Source organism: Hemitrygon akajei, chromosome 5 (assembly GCF_048418815.1).
Source record: "Hemitrygon akajei chromosome 5, sHemAka1.3, whole genome shotgun sequence".
Taxonomy (NCBI): Eukaryota; Metazoa; Chordata; class Chondrichthyes; order Myliobatiformes; family Dasyatidae; genus Hemitrygon; species Hemitrygon akajei.
In genome coordinates this window covers 84,721,639-84,743,477 of record NC_133128.1, presented here as the reverse complement: position 1 = coordinate 84,743,477, position 21,839 = coordinate 84,721,639, and the positions used below count along the sequence as shown (strand labels likewise).

The window sequence follows — 21,839 nt, the reverse complement described above, 5'->3', positions numbered from 1 at the left end:
GCATTTGCTTACAGAATCTGCAGTCCCATTTCAAAATCAAAATAATTATAAAGCTACCTTGATGATGCTACTGTATTTAACCATCAAAAACATCCTTTTGTACTTTCAGGCTGCGAGTTCAGGCTATAAACAGCATTGGACCTGGTCCTTTTAGCCACACTATTAAAGCAAAAACAAAACCACTGCCTCCAGAACCACCTCGGATAGAGTGTGTGGCTTCTAGTCATCAAACTCTGAAGCTTAAATGGGGAGAAGGCACTGCAAAAACCTTGGCATCAGACGCTATACAGTATGTCTTGCAGATGGAAGATAAGAATGGAAGGTAAATTGGACAACTTTCTGTTATGGTTAGAATACTTTAACACAAATTTAAATTCATTGATTAGGCAAAAAAGGGAGTCTTTTCAAAGACTTTCAAACTTTAGTAGTCAGAGAGGTTGCAATACACAAAATGTTGAAGGAACTTAGCATCCATGGAGGAAAATGGATTTCAGGTTGAGACCCTGTAACAGGAAGAGAGGTTGCATAAGGTGCTAAATGCTAGCTTTCTCCCTTTCTGCGTATTTATATCTGGTGTCCAAAGGCACCTCTTTCTCCATTGTTATTCAATAATTAAGCATTCACTGTGTGATAAAGATTGGTACTAATGACCAAATGAAGAGTATAATTGCCTATCAAAATCTGTATTAGATTTATGACTGATTTATATAATGCATTTTTTTTTTGTTTTTACGCAGCAGTACAACGCAGACGTTAAATTACTATAAAAAACAAAAACAAGCAGTGCAAAATAAAAGAAATACTGAGGTAGTTTTCATAGGTTAATGAACTATCCAGAAATCTGATGGTAGAATGGAAGAAGCTGTTTCTGACTCATTGAGTCTGGAGCTTCAAATCTGATGTCAAAAAAAAATGATCATGTCCTGGATGGCAAGTGTCTTTAGTGATAGTTGCATCTTCTTGAGATGCCCTCCTCAAATGGCAGGGGTAGGAGGGTTTATGCTGATGATAGAGCTGGCTGAGTCTACGAGTGATGAGCATGTCATGTTTTTTTTTATAAAGAATTCTATTAATTCACTAAGAATTGTGTTTCAGCCTGTTATGAAATATTCTGTTATTTGAAAAATACAGCAATTTGACTTTAATCTTACCAAGAGCAGTTGACAAAGATTTTACAAAGAGAAGTAAATAAAGTGAACTCTGATTCTGCATGATTGATATAACAATGTACATGAAGAGAAAAGCACAAACTCATTAAATCACGATTATGTTCATACAGACTTGATTGCTACGTTCAGTAAACTGAAATGTGGATTGTGTAATTAACTTCTGTTGTGTTATTTCCATGAGCAAATGGAACTGACTTGCATTGGATTTTCAATACTTGTAGAAATCCTCTTAGAATAGTACAGCACAGAAGCCATTCAGCCTGCGATGTTGTACGAAACCAGCTAAAAAGCAAATCAAAAACACCCAAACTTTAAATCCTATACCATGTCCATATCCTGTCATCTTCTTTACATCCAAACATCTCTTTTTCTTTTCCAAATATTTTTATTAGTTTCTACATAGAAGAATACAGAATACAAGAAAGTGTATATAAAAGGTCAAAAAAGTTATTAAAAAACTACCAATTACATTATATCTGTTCATAATAACAATCACATTACTCTGTATTCATATAAGTCAATCAATAGTTATATTGAACTATGCTGATTTATTACAAAGAAAAGAATCTAACCCCTACCAAGACCGAAGCTGTTCATTAAGGAGAAAAGAAGGTAAAATACCTTCTCATATAATAAAAATTAATAATAGCCAACATCTGAGTTTAAACAATGAATTGAAGGTTTTGTAAATAATTCAGAAAAGGTCCCCACAATGTTTGAAAGTCTTGACGAGATTCAGAAATCGAACAACGAATCTTCTCTAAATCTAAACATGACATAATGCCACATAACCATTGAGCATGAGTAGGAGGAAAAACATTTTTCCATTTAAACAAAAGCATCCTCCTAGCTATAAGAGAGCTAAAGGCCAAAATATGTAATTCTAGAACCCCAGGCCGGAATCCAAACATCTCTTAAAAGCCTCTAATGTATTTGTCTCTACCACCATACCCTAGGCAGTGCATTCCAAGCATCCACAATTCTCTGAGTAAAAACCTTACCCTTCATATTCCCCTTGAATCTACCCCCCTCTCATCTTCAATGCATGCCCTCTGGTATTAGACATTTCAACCCTGTGAATCAGATACTCTCTGTCTCTCTGTGATACTCTCCATCTATGTCTCTCATAATTTTGTAAACCTATCAGATCTTCCCTCAGTTTCCGGCGCTGCAGAGAAAATTATCCAAGTTTATCCAGCCTCTCAAGTTAGCATGTGCCCTCTAAACCAGGCATTATCCAATAAACCTCTTCTGCACCCTCTCCAAAACCTCAATATCCTTCCTTTAGTGGGGCAACCAGAACTGTACGCAATACTCCAGAGGTGGCCTAACCAGAGTTCTATAAAGTTACAACATAACCTCCTGAGTTTTGAACTCATTGCCTCAATAAAAGCAAGCATTCCATAAGCCTTCTTAACCACATTATCGACCTGTGTAGCCACTTTCAAGGAGCTATGAACTAGATCCCAAGATCTCTCTGCTCAGCAACACTGCTAAAGGTTCTGCCCTTAACAGCATACTGTCTCTTTGCATTTATGCTACCCAGGTACAACATCTCACATTTATCTGGGTTAAACTTGATGTGCCATTTCTCAGCCCATATCTGCAACTAATATATATTGTGGTATATTCTTTGCCAGTCTTTTACACCATTCACAACTCCACCAGTTTTGGTATCATACACAAATTTACTAACCCACCCAACTACATTTTCATCCAGGTCATTTATATACAGCTGTAAGAAAAAGTTGGTGAACCCTTTGCAATTACCTGATATTCTGTATTAATTATTCAAAATGTCTGATCTTTATCTTAAGTCACTATAATAGACAAGCAAAATCTGCCTAAACTAAACACACAAACAATTGTATTTCTCATCAATACTGAGTACACTATTTCAACAATCACTGTCTATGTTCAAACAAGTATGTGAACCTGTGGGGTAATACCTTCTGCAAAAGCTATTTGGAGTCAGGTGTTCCAATCAATGAGATGAGATTGGAGGTGTGGGTTACTGACAGAGTCTGCTCTTCTCAAGAAAGATCTGTTTATGTGCACCATGCCTCAATCAAAACAACTTTCAGAGGACCTTGGAAAAAGAATTAAAGAGATGCATGAAGCCGGAGAAGGCTACAAAAGCATTTCTAAAGACCTGAGTGTTTGTCAGTCCACCGTAAGAGATTCAGTACTGTTGCTACTCTCCCTAGGAGTGCACATCCTGCAAAGATGACACCAAGAGCACAACGTGCATTGCTGAAGGAGGTGAAAAAGAACCCAAGGGTAACAGCAGAAAACCTGCACAAATCTCTAGAACTCATGGAAGCCTCGGTCCATGTGTCCATTATAAGACAAACACTGAACAAGAATGGTGTTCATGGAAAGACACCACAGTGGAAACCACTGCTCTCCAAAAAAAAATATCTGTACATGTCCCAAGTTTGCAAAAGGCCACCTGGATGTTCCACAATGCTTCTGGGACAATGGTCTGTGGACAGTTGAGACAAAAGTTGAACTTTTTGGCAGAAATGCACCACCACTGTGTTAGGAGGGAAAAGGGCACTGCACACCAACATCAAAACTTTATCCCAGCTGTGAAGCATTGTGTAAGGAGTATCATGGTTTAGGGTTGCTGTGCTACCTAAGGGCAGCTTGCAATCGTTGTATCAAGACATTTTACAGGAGAGTGTCAGGGTAGCACATCTATCACCTGTAGCTTAATAGAAGTTGGACAATACAACAAGACAATGATCTGAAACACAAGTAAATCAACAACAAAATGGACTAGAAAGAAAAAAAATGCTTTGGAATGGCCAAGTCAGAGTCTAGACCTTAACCCAATTGAGATTTGTGGCATGCCCTGAAGAGGGCTGTTCATTTAAGGTATTGATATAAGGTAAGAAATATTGATGAACTGAAACAGTTTTGTATGGAGAAATGGTCTAAAATTCCTCCTCGCCTTTGTGCAAGTCTGATTAGCAGCTTCAGGAAGTGTTTGGTGGAGGTTGTTGCTGCAAAAGGAGATTCTGCCAGATATTAAATACAAGGGTTCACATTCTTTTTCCAGCCTGGACTCTGAATGATTAAACAATGTGTTCAATAAGACATGAAAGTACAATTGTTTGTTATTAGTTTAGGCAGATTGTGTTTGTCCATTATGGTGCCTTAGATGACGATCAGACCACATTTTATCAGTAATTAATGCAGAAAACCAGATAAATGCAAAGGGTTCACAAACAGCAGAGGTCCTGGCACAGATCCCTGAAGAACTCCACTAATTACAGACCTCCAGCTTGAATAAGTCCCTTCAACCACCACCTTCTGTCTTCTATGCGCAGGCCAGTTCTGAATCCAAACAGTCAATTCAATGCAGATGCCATGCATTTTAATTTTTTTGGTTAGCACTTTACTAAAATCCATGGTGACAACTGGTCAAGGCCCCAGCAATCTCACCTTTTGCCTCCTTCAATAACCTGGGGTAAATCCCATCAGGCCCTGGGGACTTACCCACCTTAATACTCATTAGGAGGCCCAACACTTCCTCCTCTAAACACCCTAACGTATTTATACACTCAACACAGATCTCCTGGTCTTCCACGTGCTTTTCCTTGGTAAATACTGAAGCAAAGTACTCATTAAGTTCCTCACTCGCATCCTCTACATCCAAGCAAATGTCCGTGTCCCCCCCCGCCCCCACCTTTGTCCTTGAGTAGTCCTATCCTCTTCATAGTTACCCTCTTGTTCTTGATGTATGTATAAAATTCCTTGGAATTCACCTTAATCTTATTTGCCAAGAACTTTTCATGGCCCCTCTTGGATTTCCTATTTCCCTTCTTTAGTTTTTTTTCTGGCTTCTTTATACTCCTCATGTGCTTCGTTTGATCCCAGCTTCCAAAGCTTTACTACTTTTCCTTTTTCTTCTTGACTAAATTCATCACCTCTCTGGACATCCAAGGTTCAGTTATCTTTTCATCCCAATCCTTCCTTCTAACAGGAACACACCTTTCCAGTACTCTGTGCAATTGATTTTTAAACATCTTCCACATGTCTGATGTGGACTTGCCAGAGAAGAGGTGTTCCCAATTAACACATTAGTTCCTCCCTAATGCTCTTGTAATTTTCCCTACTCTCCCACAAAGATCTTACCTATCTATAGCTGTCCTGAAAATTAAAGAATTGTGGTCACTGTTTCCTAACTGTTCACCCACTGAAAGGTCAGTCACCTGGCCAGGCTCATTACCCAACACTAGGTCCAGCACGACCCTCTCCTCTCGTTGGACTGTCCATATACAGGTAGTCCCCGAGTTATGAATGCCCGACTTAAAGACAACTTGTCAATTTATTGACAGACAGCTCCCATGCCGGGTTGATGTCAAGCTCGCAACTCGACCTCGTAAAAAAAAAAACACTGCCACCTCCAGTTTAAATTCCCACGCAGAATATTGTGGAGGATCAAATACCCAAACCCAGCACAGCCCCCACTTGTCCCATTTAGCCTGTCTCAGTGCGATGGACTTTCTGACCCGGGGAATTCGGTGCGGTGGTCCTTAGGACCCAGCGGACCTCAGGAGCTGGCGGAGCTCGGGTCCTGCCGCCCACAGTGTTCCTGTTCCATTGACGGGAAGTGATCGCGATTGAAAATAAAGTGGAAATAATAAAGCGTTCAGAAAGAGGTGAAACGCCATCGGTCATTGGAAAAGCATTAGGCTACAATCAGTCAACGATTGGAACAATTTTAAAGGATAACGGAAAAAGTGAGAATAATGGAGCATGTGAAAGGCCCTGTCCCGATAAAAGCTACAATTATTACTAAGCAACGCAGTGGTTTAATTATTGGAATACATACGTTTCTTAAGTGTTTTATATGCATAGAAAGGTAAAATATATACTATATACTAAGACAAACGTTTGACTGACGCTAAATAATACTGGATGTACTTGTTCCGACTTACGTACAAATCTGACTTAAAGACAGACTCAGGAACGGAACTTGTATGTAACCCAGGGACTGTATTGATTTAACAAACCTTCCTGGATAGACTTAAAATTCTGCCCCATCTAAACCCCTTACGCTAGTTGATATTCAGGAAGTTGAAATCCCCCATGACAGCAATCCTATTATTTTTAAACATTTCTTTAATCTGATTACATATCTGTTTTTCAGTGTCCCGTTGGCTGTTGGGAGGAGTGGTCTGCAGTACAATCCCATCAGTGTGATTGCACCCTTCTTATTCCTCATTTCCACTCAAATGGACTCAGTGTCTAATCTCTCCATTATATCTCCCCTGAATGGAGCTCTGATATTGTCCCTGATTAGTAGTACAACTTCTGCCCCCCTCCACTTTTTCTAAAACTTTGAAAACCTGGTACATCAATCACCCATTCCTGCTCCTCTCTCAGCCAAGTTTCAGCATTGCTACATCATAGTTCCATGTATTAATCCATGCTCTAACTTCATCACTCTTACCCCTAATACTCCTAGCATTAAAATATAAACACTTCAAACTGTCCGACTCACCATATTTGTTATTTCAATTTTGCCTTTCAGTGCATTTCGATCTGATCCTTCCTTTAATGACCTGGAGCTCCGGTTCCCAGACCCCTGCAAAACTAGTTTAAACTCTCCTAAGTAGCATCTGCAATCCTTCCAGCCAGGTTATTCGTTCCCTTCCAGTTCAGGTGTAACCGAATCCCTCTTTTACAGGTCACCCCTTCCCCAGAAAAGGTTCCAATAATCTAAGAGCTTAAAACCCTGTCCCCTGCACCATCTCCGCAGCCACTTACTCTTCCATGCTATCAGCCCATTCTTCACTGCACTAACCGTGGTGCAGGAAATAATCTGGAGGTTACAATCTCTTAAGTCCTTCTCTTCAGCCTCTTTCCTAACTCTAGATGTTCACTGGAAAGGACCTCTTTCCCTTTTCTGCCTATGTTATTGTTGCCAATATGCAACACACCATCCTCATGTCTCTTGCGGCCCCAGAATCTCCTTTCCGTCCCCCAAGCTATTAGCTCTCCTATAATTACTCCAGGTGTGACCACCCCCTCCAATGTCTTGTCTATAATATCTTCCACCTCATGAATGATCCTGAGAACATCCAACTCCATCTCCTTGACCCGATCCATCAGGTGCTGAAGTTGGATGCACTTCCCACAGATGTTGTCATCAGGGAAACCGTCAAGTATCCTGATTTCCCACAACTGACAGGAGGAGCATTCCATCCTGACTACTACATACTTTTAAAAAAGACTTGCCTCTTCTTTACTGTCTTCACCTGGTCACACCAAAGCCTGTTAAACCAAAACATTCACACTCTACCACTGGCACACACAAACAATGGCTGCTCCGCTTGAGTCTACCTTTCTTTTTCTTGCAGCGGAATTTAGGCCTCTGACAGTGATATTTTCCACGCCTGTGCAGCCCATAAGATCCAGCCTTGCCCGAATCTGTTCCTTTTATCCTCTGTCTCCTGACTTCCATCGGGCTTGTGACACCGACACTCACGCTCCTCAACACCTGAGCCTCCAAATAAAGACCAGCTTTACCTGAGTCTGTTCTTTTTATACTTGCACTCCACATGTGACACTGACGCTTTCCGTGCCTGCACAGCCCAAAAAGACCAGCCTTCCCCGAATCTGCTCCTTTTATCCTCTCTCTCCCGACTTTCGTAGGGTTCTGACACCAACACTCACTCCCACTCCTCAGGCCTAAGCCGCTGAAAAAAAGCCTCTTCTCAAACATGTGAACGTGGGATGTAAAAGGTACACTTCCAAACTACTGCTTTTGGAGGAAAAACATTTTGCTTCAAATTGTATAGGTAAAATCCAAACAAGTCGTTATTAGATAGTATAGAACCATTCATGAAGGAGAAAATTGATAATTGACAATATAAGAACAAACTACAAGCCACAGTAAGTTTTTCTGCAGCATCCTATTTTTAAGTACTTAAAAGACTCACAAATAAAATTACAGCTGGCATTATAAACCACTTTTTCTCAACTGATAAAGATCAGCTCAAAGTTTATGATTTTGTAAAACTCTTGAAAACCTGGCATATCTTTCAGGTATTCAACGCTATACAGGGGACCATGTCACACATATAAAGTTCAGAGGCTCAGTGAGTCCACATGCTACCGATTTAAAATTCAGGCATGTAATGAAGCAGGTGAAGGACCCCTTTCTGAAGTTTACACTTTCATGACTACCATATCTCCTCCATCTCCTCTTAAAGGTAGGTGTTTATTGATATCAACGTACAGACATTTTAATTTGTTGTTCTCATCTGCACTGGTAAGCAACAATCATATACTTAGTTTCAGATTTTGAAGCTGCTAATGGAATTCTGTCATTTGTCATGTTGCCTAAGGCCATTTTAAAGACATTAAAATATATTTTAAACAAATGATTCATTTTTAACAATCCATTAATTTTTGATATTTTAACATCAATCACTCAACTTTTCCTACTCATAACCCAAGTCCTACATCTGCCTGTTTTCCAGTGACCCTCCTTCATACAAAATTCCTACTTAATTTGGAGACTTCTCTTTGACAACTGACAATATCTCTTGGTAGCTTATTTATAATGGCTGGCTGTTATCTCTAATCTTATACCTTTTGCTTTCTGCTGGAAACCTGGATTGACATTCAATCACAGATAGCATGAACTGAAGAAATGGATTTTCATTTAATGTGAAACTTATGTTAATTGTAATTGGGAACTGATATGAATCCACTTTGTTGATGTGTATTTGTTGTAATCATTTATTAATGTACATTTTAGCTTGTAGTCTGTTTTATTGTATGCATACACTAAATTAACTAACCTAATTCCCTTCTGACTAGCTCCAAGATTAGAGCAACTGAAGGAGAATGTTTGTGATCTCATTTGGGAACCCTTGCCAGCAATGAAGGGAGATCCAATTGTTTACAGCGTTCAAGCCATGGTTGGCAAAGACTCTGAATTCAAGCAGGTAATGATTAGAACTCAAAAAAATTTAGCATTGCAAGTATCAGTGTTGTTACAGATATAATCTCAATTGTTCCTATATGTAGTGTTTTCTGTTCCTATAAACTTGTTGATCTTTTTAAATAGTTATTTTACTTTAACTCATTTTTTGTCCCTTGATATACTATAGGCCTTTCTCAGACCAAGAAATGATTTTTTTCATTGTGCCATTCCACTTAATTCTGTAAAATGCAGGTTTCTTTTTCCTCTCCTCAGGTGATACTTAAGAGAGTGTGCCCTTCCCACTATTAAGTGCCAAAAAGCTGGTGAAATTCACTTTATGTTGAATTCCAAGCTTCTGAGTGAGCACGTTTTCCTTGTTTTGGTATAATTCCGTGCAGATTGAAGAGCCTTTCAAACTACAGTATTCTTAGCCTCTGGGATAGGCTATACTGGTTATCTGGAATTGCATGTTGATAATGGTGATTTAAGAAAACATGAATATACCCTGTAGCAATAATCTGATACCAATTTAAATCTGAATCCAAAGTAAATTTGCTGGTTTCAGAGCAAAACTCGAAAGCAGTATGAAATTAGGACAGAGCAACGGGACTATAAATCTGCTGCTACTGAAAATGTGAAATTGGCAGATTTAGCCAAATGAATAAAACAAAAATCTGTTCTTTTGGTTACTGCATTGCAACACCACAGGCTTAATGGATGCAAGTACAATCTTGAATAATTTTAATTAAAATGCTAAAACTTTAGATTATTTATTTTTTTATCATTACCAAACATTGAGAATCTAATTTAGAGTGATTTTATCATATTATTCAGTAGTTATGTGATACATATTTCCTTTTTGGTCTTTGTAACTAGAGAGAGATATTAAGCAAGACTGTTTGATCCAAAATGAATTGTTTCACATAATTAAATTTTTCCTTTCTATAGGTAATAATATTAGAATGAATAGTAATATAATAAGCAGTAATTGTAATTGACCATAGTCAGATTCCACCTTAGTAATGAATTATTCAAATTTATATTCTTGCATCCACCATAATCATTTCAATTTTGTGAGAATTGTGTGTAAATGGATTTTAGTAACAATGAAGAGAATTCAGAGAATATTCATGAGAATGATTCCAGGAATGAGAGGGTTACCATATGAGAAACGTCTAGCAGCTCTTGGGCTGTATTCCCTGGCATTCAGGAGAACGAGGGAGGATCTCATAGAAGCATTCCAAATGTTAAAAGGCCTGAACAGATTAGATATGACAAAGTTATTTCCCATGATATGGGATTCTAGGACAAGAGGACATGACTTCAGGATTGAAGGATGTCCTTTTAGAACTGAGATGCAGAGAAGTTACTTTAATCAGAGGGTGGTAAATCTGTGGAATTTGTTGCCACGAGCAGCACTGCAGGCCAAGTCATTGGGTGCATTTAAGGCAGAGATAGATAAGTTCTTGATTAGCCAGGACATCAAAGGGTATGTATGGTGTGAAAGCAGGGGAGTGGGGATGACTGGAAGAATTGGATCAGCCCATGATTGAATAGCGGAGCAGACTCGATGGGCCAAATCGCTGCCTTCTGCTCCTAAATCTTATGGTCTTATTTTTCTGACTGGAAAATATTTCACCAGCTAACCATGAATTTATTCCCTGTATAATAAAGAGAGTGGGGAAAAAATTCCTTATGTTTAAGTGGGCTTATTCTGAAGTCTAGTAGCTTACACATAGTGGGTGATATGTAGAGTATGCTGTCAGTGGCGGTGCTGAGGTGGTGCTTGCTGGTGATATAGCACCAGCAGAAATTACAATAGCACCCACCAAGAAATTTACTGAAATTTGACATACAAATTGCAGCTGCTTTCTCTGTATAGTTTTGAATACAGCTTGTTTCTCCAGTTGATCTAATGACCTCCAATTACCATAGCACCCACGCAGCAATAAAGTTGTAAACTCTGTGCAGGTCTAAGGTCAGATCCACTCTACACTTCTGCTTATTCGTTCGTTGTCAATGTCTTGCCGTTGCTGTCATCACTCAGATCAGTTAAGCTGATCTAAGATCACTTAAGGTGGTGATGTCACTCACGCGAGAGATTGATAGTATACATACACTGTGCAGGATCCAGGTGCAGATCCGTGGTCTTGCGAGACTTAACAGATGCCACACACGCACGTTGTGCTTTTACAAGCTAGCGTGGGCCTGGCACGTGCGTTATTTTGGCTGGCGTGAAAAATGGATCGATTTTCAGTGAGAAAACTACCTCATCCAGAGGAATCAGTGGTGTCTCAGCCTGAGCCTGTCTTAATTGAAAATGACATGCAGAAAGAAGTAAGTGGAGATGAGGATGACAGCAGTTCATCGAAGGAGTGTGAGGGCAAAGTAGAGGAACAAGAAATGGAGCAGGATTCGGAAGAGAATGTGGATGAAGCTGCTCTTAGTGCTAGTGGGAATACTGTTAGTGATGTTAGCCAGCAGCCTGAGGAAGGACCCCGTCAGCCAGCATTGAAAAAGTACCCTTCGCAACAGTTTGGCAATCAGCAAAGGAGTTTTATTCATGGCTGGTTTGACCTGTACTCCTGGCTGGAATATTCGATCACGGAAGATACTACGTTCTGCTTCACATGCAGGCATTTTCTGAGTGGAGGACATGGGTTCCATTCTGAGTCTACCTTCACTGTCACTGTTTACTGCAACTGGCGGAAAGCTACAACAGCTTTCAAAACCCACCATGTAAATGCTACACAAGTTTGCTATGGAGGCATGGGCCGAATTCAGATTGAGAAAACAAGATGGTTCAAGATTAGGAAATATACTTGATAAAGGACATGAAAAGATTGTCCAAGAAAATCGTGAGTATATGAGAGCAGTGGTTGAGTCTCTACACTATACTGCGTGCCAAGGCATTGTCCAGCGAGGACACCGGGAGGATGATGGATCTGACATTAGGGGAAACTTTGTTGAGTTGCTCATTGTAATTGGGCAGTTTGAATAGATTGTAGCTAAAAAAAAAAAAGAGGACAATCCTGGAAATGCAAAAAACACCCATCACGATATCTAAAATGAAATTATAGGTATTATGGCAGATATGGTCAGATGTCAAATAAGTGCAGAAATCAAGGAGGCTGGACATTTTGCCATCATGATGGATGAAAGTACAGACTTGAGTAAAAAAAAGAGCAAATATCAGTGGTGGTGTGGTATTTAAATAACCAAACAGTACTTGAAGAATTCTTACACTTCACTCCAGCAGAAGGGTTGGACACAGAGTCGCTGCTAAAAAGCATTGAACAGACACTCGCCCAGTGTGTTATTGATAAGAGCGTGTGTATAGGTCAGTGTTATGACGGGGCAGCAGTGATGTCCAGGTGCAATAACGGGGTACAAGAGAGGTTCAGGAAAGAGGTCCCGCAGGCATTGTATATACACTGTCACACTCACAGACTTGACCTTGTTTTAGTGGATGTTGTGAGTAATGTACAACAAGCGGGTGAGTTTTTGAAACTGTGCAGCTACTTTACTTCTTTTCAAACTCTTGCCCATGATCTTTTCATGAAGAAACAGAACTGGAATCAACTGCACAGCCCGTGAAGTTGAAGAAATTGTCAGATACATGCTGGGCATGGCAGTATACAGCTTTGTGGGCTATAAGGAAATCACTCCCTGCCATTCTAGCTACACTACAGGATATTATGGGTCAACCAAATGCACGGAGGAAAACGAAGGCCAGAGCTGTAGATGGACTGATTGATGAGCAGTTTGCTTACTTCTCACTCTGTTTGAGGATTTATTCCGAGTCACCAAGTTCATGTCAGACCCATTACAGTCTCCCAGTTTGGAGATTTCATCCGCTGTGGACTTGGCTCAGTCTGTTATCGATGCACTCTCAGCAAAACGGGGAGAGGAATCATGGAGTGAAATTCAGGCAAGAGCTAGGGACCTGTGCGTCAAGGCCAGTATACAGAGCAGACCACATGAAAGGAGACAGGGCCAGCCACCCTGCCGCCAACATGATTTTGTTGTTGAGCCCCAAACCGAACGCACACTTGTCACATCCTCTGATGACCTTCGCAAACACTGTTTCTATCCAGTTATAGACAGACTTATGACTGAAATGAAAAGACAGTTCTCAATTGAGACTTGGGGTCTTCTGACTGGAGTCTCAGCATTGAGTCCCAAACACAAGCTCTTCCTAGACAAGAATCGTCTTTGGCCAATGGCCCAATACTATGGAGTGACTGAAGTGAACCTGACTGCAGAGCTACATCAGTCTCAGCGTCTGCTGGAAACAAAACAAAAGCAAGGACAGACAGTGAATGACACAGTGGAATTTCTAGCTCTAATGAGACCCTACCGCGATGCATTTATAGATTTATACAAACTAATCTGCATATCACTGACACTGCCTGTGACATCTGCCTCATGCAAACGGAGTTTCTCTTGCCTCAGATGCCTCAAGAACTACGTTAGGAACAGTAGCGGCAATGCTCGGAACAGCAACTTGGCCCTGCTGGCCATAAACAGCTGGAGGACCAAGGCACTTGACATCCAGAAAATCATTGATGCTTTTTCCACCAATCACAACAACAGACAGATTGTGCTTCTCTGAAAACATCAATGGTGAGTGCGGTTGACTTTTTTAAAATTTGGGCCTAGACTAATGCTGATTATACAGTCGGCACTCCTTATCCGCGGGGGATTGGTTCCGGGACCCCTCGCGGATACCAAAGTTTGCGGATGCTCAAGTCCCTTATGCAACCTGTCTCAATCCGGTGGACCTTAGGACCCAGCGCAACTCCAGACCTTATTTAACCTGTCTCAGTGCAATGGACATTAAGACCCGGTGCCAGAGTTCTGAATGCGCAGTGTTTCTGTTCACAAAAATAATCACGATCACGATTGAAAATAAAGTGGAAATAATAAAGCGATCGGAAAGAGGTGAAACGCCATCGGTCATTGGAGAAGCATTAGGCTACGTCGTTCAACTATCAGAACAATTTTAAAAGATAAAGTGAGAAAGGCTCTGCCCCGATGAAAACTACAATTATTACTAAGCAACGCAGTGGTTTAATTATTGGGCTTTGGGGTTTTGGGTTTTTGATCCTCACATCAACCCGGCACAGTGGAAAGCGCACTCGGGAGTGATCTGTCTCAAGTCCCGAGAACTTTCGTTCGTAAGCCCGGCGCCGAAACATACATTCTTAAGTGTTTTATATGGATGAAAGGTAAAATATATACTATATACTAAGACAAACGTTTGACTAACTGATGCTAAATAATACCGGTTGTACCTGTTCCGACTTACCTAGTAAGAGAACTTCCGATTTTTTCCGATCCCAATGCACGATAATCCAAGCACTTCCTCCTGTATACTTTAAATCATCTCTAGATTACTTATAATACCTAATACAATGTAACTGCTATGTAAAATGGTTGTTATACTGCATTATTTAGGGAATAATGACAAGAAAAAAAAGTCTGTACATGCTCGAACAACAAGTGCTGGAAGAGCACTTCCGGGTTTTTGCGACCCGTGGTTGGTTGAATTCGCACGTGCGGAATCCGCGGTTAAGGAGGACCGACTGTAATTATTATTTTGTGGTGGATACCCCATAGCCCTTATGTTTCCTGCAAATCCTAAAATATTACATTTACTGCTATTAAGCCTACTGGTTTTGCTTAGACTTCCAAGCGATGATTCTGTTGATTTTTGTTTTAAATTCAGTAGCCGAATTAATTGAGGTATTGCATGGTCAGAGTACGATTTGTCCAACTCCTGGTAAAGCCTTGCATCTGTTGTTTGCCTTATTTGACTTTAATAACAGTGTATCTTTTGGCATTGTCTGTCTATGTAATGCAAATAGCAGTGGACATTGTGGGTTAGTGTTGTGTTTTTCGTTTGAAAATCACGCATTTGATGCTGATTGAGGGATTGATGCGAGATTCATGTTCTGCGCTGTGGGTCGAATGCTCTGTTGGTTTGTTTGTTTATGCTCTATGTAGCCCGGATTGTCTCCGATGCTGTTGACACCGTCACAGTTCACTTCTATATTGTTGTTGCTCGTGAATCAACAGAGGCATTTATAGTAGTAACATAATGCTTGAAACTGACTTTTGAACGCCACGCGTCTGGCCTTGCAAATACATATTACCATACAATACATCCCTCAGCACCATCACTGAATAATTCAGCCCCACTGTAGCACCAGCAAGAAAAAATCTCTGGCTCCGCCAGTGTATGCTGTCAGCAAGGATGGTGGAGTGTTGTAGGACAGATGGATATAAGGGTACGAGCACAATTCCCTGAAAGTGGTGGTACAAGTAGACAATTGTTGCTGAAGGAGTATGGCATGCTTGTCTTCATTAAATAGAGCACTGTATTGAAGAGTTGGGTTATGCTACAAGCTGTACAAGACTGCAACCTGCAATTGTGGTTAACAAAATATAGGAAGAATGTGATTAAGCTGAAGAAAGAATAAAAAAGATACGTAAATTGCTGAGACTGGAGGGCTTGAATTATAATGCAAGTCTGGATTGTTTTCCATGAAGCATAGAAAGCTGAAGGTGACCTTATAGATGTTTATAAAATTAGATGGCATAGCTTTAATGTGAGAGGGTAAGATTTAAAAGGGATCTGAAAGGGCAAGGTTTTCACACAGAGGTTGGTTGGTATATGGAATTAGTTGCAAGAAGGAGTGGAAGAGGTAGGTACATTTACAAAGTTTAAAAGATATTTGGACAGATAGATTGAAAGGAAAGAATTAGAGGAACATGTAAGCAAATGGGACTAGCTCAGGAAAGCATCCTGGTTGGCATGGGTGTGTTGAGCCTCAGGGCCTGTTTCTGTTCAGTATAAATAAAATAGCCACTCACAGGAGACCTTGCCCACGCCCAGGATTACACAGGTGGAAGGTCAACTGAGGAAGATCTGTACCAGCAAGGCGGCTGGACCGGATGGAGTTTCCCCACGATTACTGAGGGCCTGTGCGACTGAGCTGGGAGAACCACTACAGCGCATCTTCAACATGAGCCTGGAGCAGAGAAGAGTACCCAGACAGTGGAAAACATCCTGTATTGTCCCGGTACCGAAGAAACCACAACCAAAGGAGTTGAATGACTTCAGACCTGTTGCCTTGACGTCGCACGTGATGAAGACCATGGAGCGGCTGATAATACAGAATCTGAGGCCACAAACCAGGCACGCCCAGGATCCTCTTCAGTTTGCGTATAAGGAGAAGGTGGGAGTGGAGGATGCTATCACGTATTTGCTGCACAAATCACTCTCTCACCTAGATGGGGTCAGTTGTGCTGTGAGGATTACATTCCTTGACTTCTCTAGTGCCTTTAACACCATCCAGCCCAAGATCTTAAGGCACAAACTAACGGAGATGGGAGTAGACTCTCACATGGTGGATTGGATAGTGGACTACTTGACAGATAGACCTCAGTATGTGCGGTTGGGAGACTGTAGGTCTGACACGGTGGTCAGCAGCACAGGGGCGCCGCAGGGAACCGTACTCTCTCCGGTCCTGTTCACCCTGTACACATCAGACTTCCAATATAACTCGGAGTCCTGCCATGTGCAGAAGTTCGCTGATGACACGGCCATAGTGGGGTGTGTCAGGAATGGACAGGAGGAGGAGTATAGGAAACTGATACAGGACTTTGTGATATGGTGCAACTCAAACTACCTGCGTCTCAATATCACCAAGACCAAGGAGATGGTGGTGGACTTTAGGAGATCTAGGCCTCATATGGAGCCAGTGATCATTAATGGAGAATGTGTGGAGCGGGTTAGGACCTACAAGTATCTGGGAGTACAGTTAGACGAGAAGCTAGACTGGACTGCCAACACAGATGCCTTGTGCAGGAAGGCACAGAGTCGACTGTACTTCCTAAGAAGGTTGGCGTCATTCAATGTCTGTAGTGAGATGCTGAAGATGTTCTATAGGTCAGTTGTGGAGAGCGCCCTCTTCTTTGTGGTGGCGTGTTGGGGAGGAAGCATTAAGAAGAGGGACGCCTCACGTCTTAATAAGCTGGTAAGGAAGGCGGGCTCTGTCGTGGGCAAAGTACTGGAGAGTTTAACATCGGTAGCTGAGCGAAGGGCGCTGAGTAGGCTACGGTCAATTATGGATAACTCTGAACATCCTCTACATAGCACCATCCAGAGACAGAGAAGCAGTTTCAGCGACAGGTTACTATCGATGGGATTCTCAAGATGGCGCTCATGGAGTAAACCGCACTTAGGCTTTGCTCCAAAACTTTTACGTTTTTTTAGCCTATAAACACCCCTTAAACTTATTCTAAAGGGGTTAAATATACTGAATTCTTCTTTCTAAACTATTTGAATTATTCTCAACTTGCTGAAATGTCTAAAGCAAAAGAATCGAAACAGTCGAAAGACTTGGTACCTTTAGAAGCAGTTGCGAAGATTGTGGAAACTAAATTTGAAGAGATGCAGGAAAAATTATTCCTAAGGCTTTCGAAGTATGACGATCGTTTGAAATCACTCGAAGAAAAGTTTTTGGAACTTTCACTGGAATCACAAAAACAACAGGCAAGCATTTTGGCTCTTGAAGAAGCCGCTCGTAAGAAAGATCGTATGATTGAAAAGATACAAGAAGAGCAAACCTCGACTTCTCAACAGATGGATCGTTATAAAGTTAAAATTACGGATTTGGAAAATCGCTCTCGAAGGCAAAATCTCCGGTTAATTGGGATCCCGGAAGGATTTGAAAGCGGTGATCTTACCGTTTTCTTCTCTAAATTTCTAGTGGATGTCCTGGGCAAAGAGGTCCTGGATCCCTCCCCAATAATCGATCGAGCACATCGGGTAACAAGATTTTATGCAAGTTCAACTTCGAAACCGCGGCACATAATTTTGAGGATTCACTATCCTCATATCAAAGATCGCTTGATCCGTCTGGCTCGTAAAAAAGGTATGATTATCCATCAAAATTTCAAGTTTCGTATCTTGGAAGACTATAGCCCAGAAGTATTACGGGCTAGGCTGGCTTTCAGATCGGTTATGTCGAATTTCCACCAGAAAGGCTACAAGCAAGCGCTGTTATTCCCAGCACATCTGAGAGTCGCCCTGGATGATGGAACTGTTCGGCTGTTTAAATCGCCTGCGGATGCTCAAGGTTTCCTGGATCAATGACATTCTATTGGGCTGATCAGTGTAATTTAGCCTATAAATTTGGATCTATTATGGTTTGATATATGGGTCCTTTTTTTTTATATGGCTTGCATATACTTTTTATATACGATTAAAGCTTTTTTTCTCTGCTAGGTTTATGCCGATTTTATAGTTTTTCATATTATTAATCTATTTGCGTTGAAAATGACCGATTAGGGTTTCTCTTTTGTTTTTCTTTTTTTTTAAATAAAAAACGATATACGCTTTCCTTTATACTTTTAACATCTGAATATTAAAACTGAGAGAGAGAAAAAAAAATGGCGTTTCTTCTTCCCGACTGACTCCAGTGTTTGGAGCGTCATAACTGTTTTGATGTATTTGAAAGTTTGAAACTTTTATTTATTGTTTTAATTCTTTTCTTTTAACTTTTTTGTTTATATACATTTATAACACTAATTTTATATTTTAACTTTTGTAGTATTACCCTTTTTATAATGTGGGTTGTGTGTATTTTCTTAACTCTATTACGTTTGAGTTGCCGTCTTGAGACATGGGGGTAGTTTTAGTATTAGCTTGCTCGCTTGCCTTTTTTGGCTTTTTTCTTGGGGTTTCAAGGGTGGTGGGAGGGGGATTTTTCTTTCTTTTTTTGTTTTTTGCTTGCTTTTTGCTTAGTTTTATTTTTTGGGCGCATATGAAACTACAAAAATGGCTGCAGTGCTATGACTTCCGGTTTCCTTTTGAACTTACTTCCTTCTTCCGGGTTCATGAGTTCACTTTTCTTTCGAACTTATGTATTAACTATAATATATACTGTCATGATGGTTAAGACTATTAATTTCGTTTCTTGGAATACTAATGGTTTAAATCATCCGATCAAACGGAAAAAAGTATTCAATGTATTCCATAGAATGAATGCTAATGTTATCTTTATACAAGAGACTCATGTAAGGAAGATGGATAGTCAGCGCTTGTTTAGGTTCTGGAAGGGCCAACAATACCACTCAAATGTGCAAGCTAAAGTGAGAGGTGTGTCTATTTTTATAGACTCATCTACTGCTTTTATACATCATGAAACAATTTCAGATCCGCACGGTAGATTTTTGCTTATTACTGGTTTACTTTGTAATCAAAAAGTTCTTCTAGTTAATGTTTATGCTCCAAATACTGATTGTCCTGAATTTTTTAAATGTTTATTTACATCCTTTCCCAATTTGATAATGGGCGGAGATTTTAATTGTTGTTTAAACCCTGTGATGGATAGGTCCAAGCCCATTCAAATTTTGCCGAACAAATCGGCTTCTCTTATTAATTCCTTTATGGTTGATTCAGCTATTTGTGAGATTTGGCGTTTTTTACACCCTAATGACAAAGAGTTTTCATATTTTTCCCATGTTTATCATAGTTATTCAAGAATTGATTACTTTTTCATTGATCAGCATTTACTTACAGATGTCATGGATTGTAAATATGACTCAATTACCATATCTGATCATGCACCTTTGAAGTTATCTATTAAGGTGACGGATTCATATATTAGTACGAAAAGTTGGAGGCTTAATCCTGTTCTTTTGCAGGACTCTGACTTTATTAGCTTTATTAAACAGCAAATTGATTTGTTTTTCTCAATAAATTCTACAGCAGAGATCTCTAGTGGAATTTTATGGGATACTTTTAAGGCATATATTCGTGGACAGATTATTTCATATTCTGCTGGAGTTAGGAAACGAACTAATTCCAAAATATCAACATTAGTTGATAAAATTAAGGCAATTGATAAGATCTACTCATCAACTCCTAGTAAAGAACTTTATAAAGAAAGAGTGGAACTCCAAATGGAACATAGTTTACTATTAACCTCCTCGATTGAAAGTCAGTTAATTAAATCGAAGGCTCAATTTTATACATATGGAGATAAGTCAGGTAAACTACTAGCTAATCAATTGAAAATTGCTTCAGATAAGCGACAAATTACTAGGATTCGTAAACAAGATGGTACTTTGACGATTGACCATAAAGAGATAAATAAAGCCTTTCAAGATTTTTATAATTCTTTATATCAATCAGAATGTACTAAGGACTCTTCTATTATGAATGAATTTTTAGGGAAATTGAATATTCCAAAAGTAACTGTTGAAGATAACGTATTTTTGGATACACCTATTACCGAGTCTGAAATAGAAAAGGCTATTTTTTCAATGAACTCGGGTAAAGCTTCAGGTCCAGATGGTTTTTCCGCAGAATTTTTTAAATCCTTTTCTTCTATACTTTCTCCTTGGCTTTGTAAAATTTTTAAAGATGCATTAAGTATAGGTAAATTACCACAATCTTTTTATGAAGCTTCTATTTCTTTAATTCTTAAAAAAGACAAAGACCCGACTGAATGTGCATCCTATCATCCTATATCTTTGCTGAATACGGATTTTAAGATTTTTAGTAAAATTTTAGCTATTAGATTAGAAAATATATTACCTCGGATTATTTCTGAGGATCAGACCGGATTTATTAAAAATCGCTATTCATCTTTTAACATTAGAAAATTAATTAATATTGCTTATACCTCTACATCTAAAATTCCTGAATGTATTATCTCTTTGGATGCCGAAAAAGCATTTGATAGAGTCGAATGGTCATATTTATTCAATACATTGCAACATTTCAATTTTGGATCAAAATTTATATCATGGATTAAGTTAATATATCATAAACCTTTAGCTTCGGTTTTTACCAATAATCAAAAATCCCCTTTCTTTCAATTATTTCGCGGTACAAGACAAGGTTGTCCTTTGAGCCCTTTATTATTTGATATTGCTTTAGAACCTTTGGCTATAGCTATTCGTGAATCACCCAATATTTTAGGCATTACCCGTGGAGAGGCGATGTATAAGGTATCATTATATGCGGACGATTTATTATTATATATATCTGATCCTGAAAAATCTATTCCTGCTATTTCTTCTTTACTTGCTCAATTTAGTAATTTTTCTGGTTATAAATTGAATTTTAATAAGAGTGAACTTTTTCCATTAAATATGTATATTCCAATTTATAATCATGTACCATATAGAATCGTTACAGATTATTTTACCTATTTAGGTATTAAAATTACTAAAAAACATAAAGATTTGTTTAAAACTAATTTTTTCCCCTTAATAGACCAAATTAAGCAACTTGCTAATAGATGGTCCCCACTTTCTTTGTCTTTGGTAGGCAGAATTAACGCCATTAAGATGATGATATTACCTAAATTTCTATATTTATTTCAAGCATTACCAATTTTTATTCCTAAATCTTTTTTTGATATGGTTGACTCTAAAATATCTTCCTATTTGTGGCAGAACAAAAATCCTAGATTAGGTAAAAAATATTTACAGAAGTCAAAGAAAGAGGGCGGCTTGGCTTTACCAAACCTAAGATTTTACTACTGGGCAGTTAATATACGGTATTTGATATTTTGGACACAAGAATTGACTACAGTAGCTGGCCCACAATGGGTAAATTTGGAATGTAAATCTGTGCAAGATTTCTCATTGATCTCAATCTTAGGATCTTCACTTCCTTTTTCGTTACTCAAAATTAA

The 21,839-nt window shown here is 39.4% G+C and overlaps 1 protein-coding gene across 7 annotated transcripts in view; it reads left to right on the top strand.

Moving 5' to 3' along the window:
* fndc3a (fibronectin type III domain containing 3A) overlaps nt 1–21,839 on the top strand; it is a 244,020-nt gene that overhangs the window by 215,020 nt on the left and 7,161 nt on the right. For 6 of the 7 annotated variants that reach the window (XM_073045939.1, XM_073045938.1, XM_073045940.1 and 3 more), the window contains 3 exons: nt 110–322; nt 8,232–8,398; nt 9,012–9,139. In XM_073045939.1, coding sequence (XP_072902040.1) covers nt 110–322; nt 8,232–8,398; nt 9,012–9,139 — 508 coding nt within the window. Of the gene's footprint in view, nt 1–109; nt 323–8,231; nt 8,399–9,011; nt 9,140–13,572; nt 13,670–21,839 lie in introns of those variants that run through there. The other variant, XM_073045944.1, reaches the window with a different exon arrangement.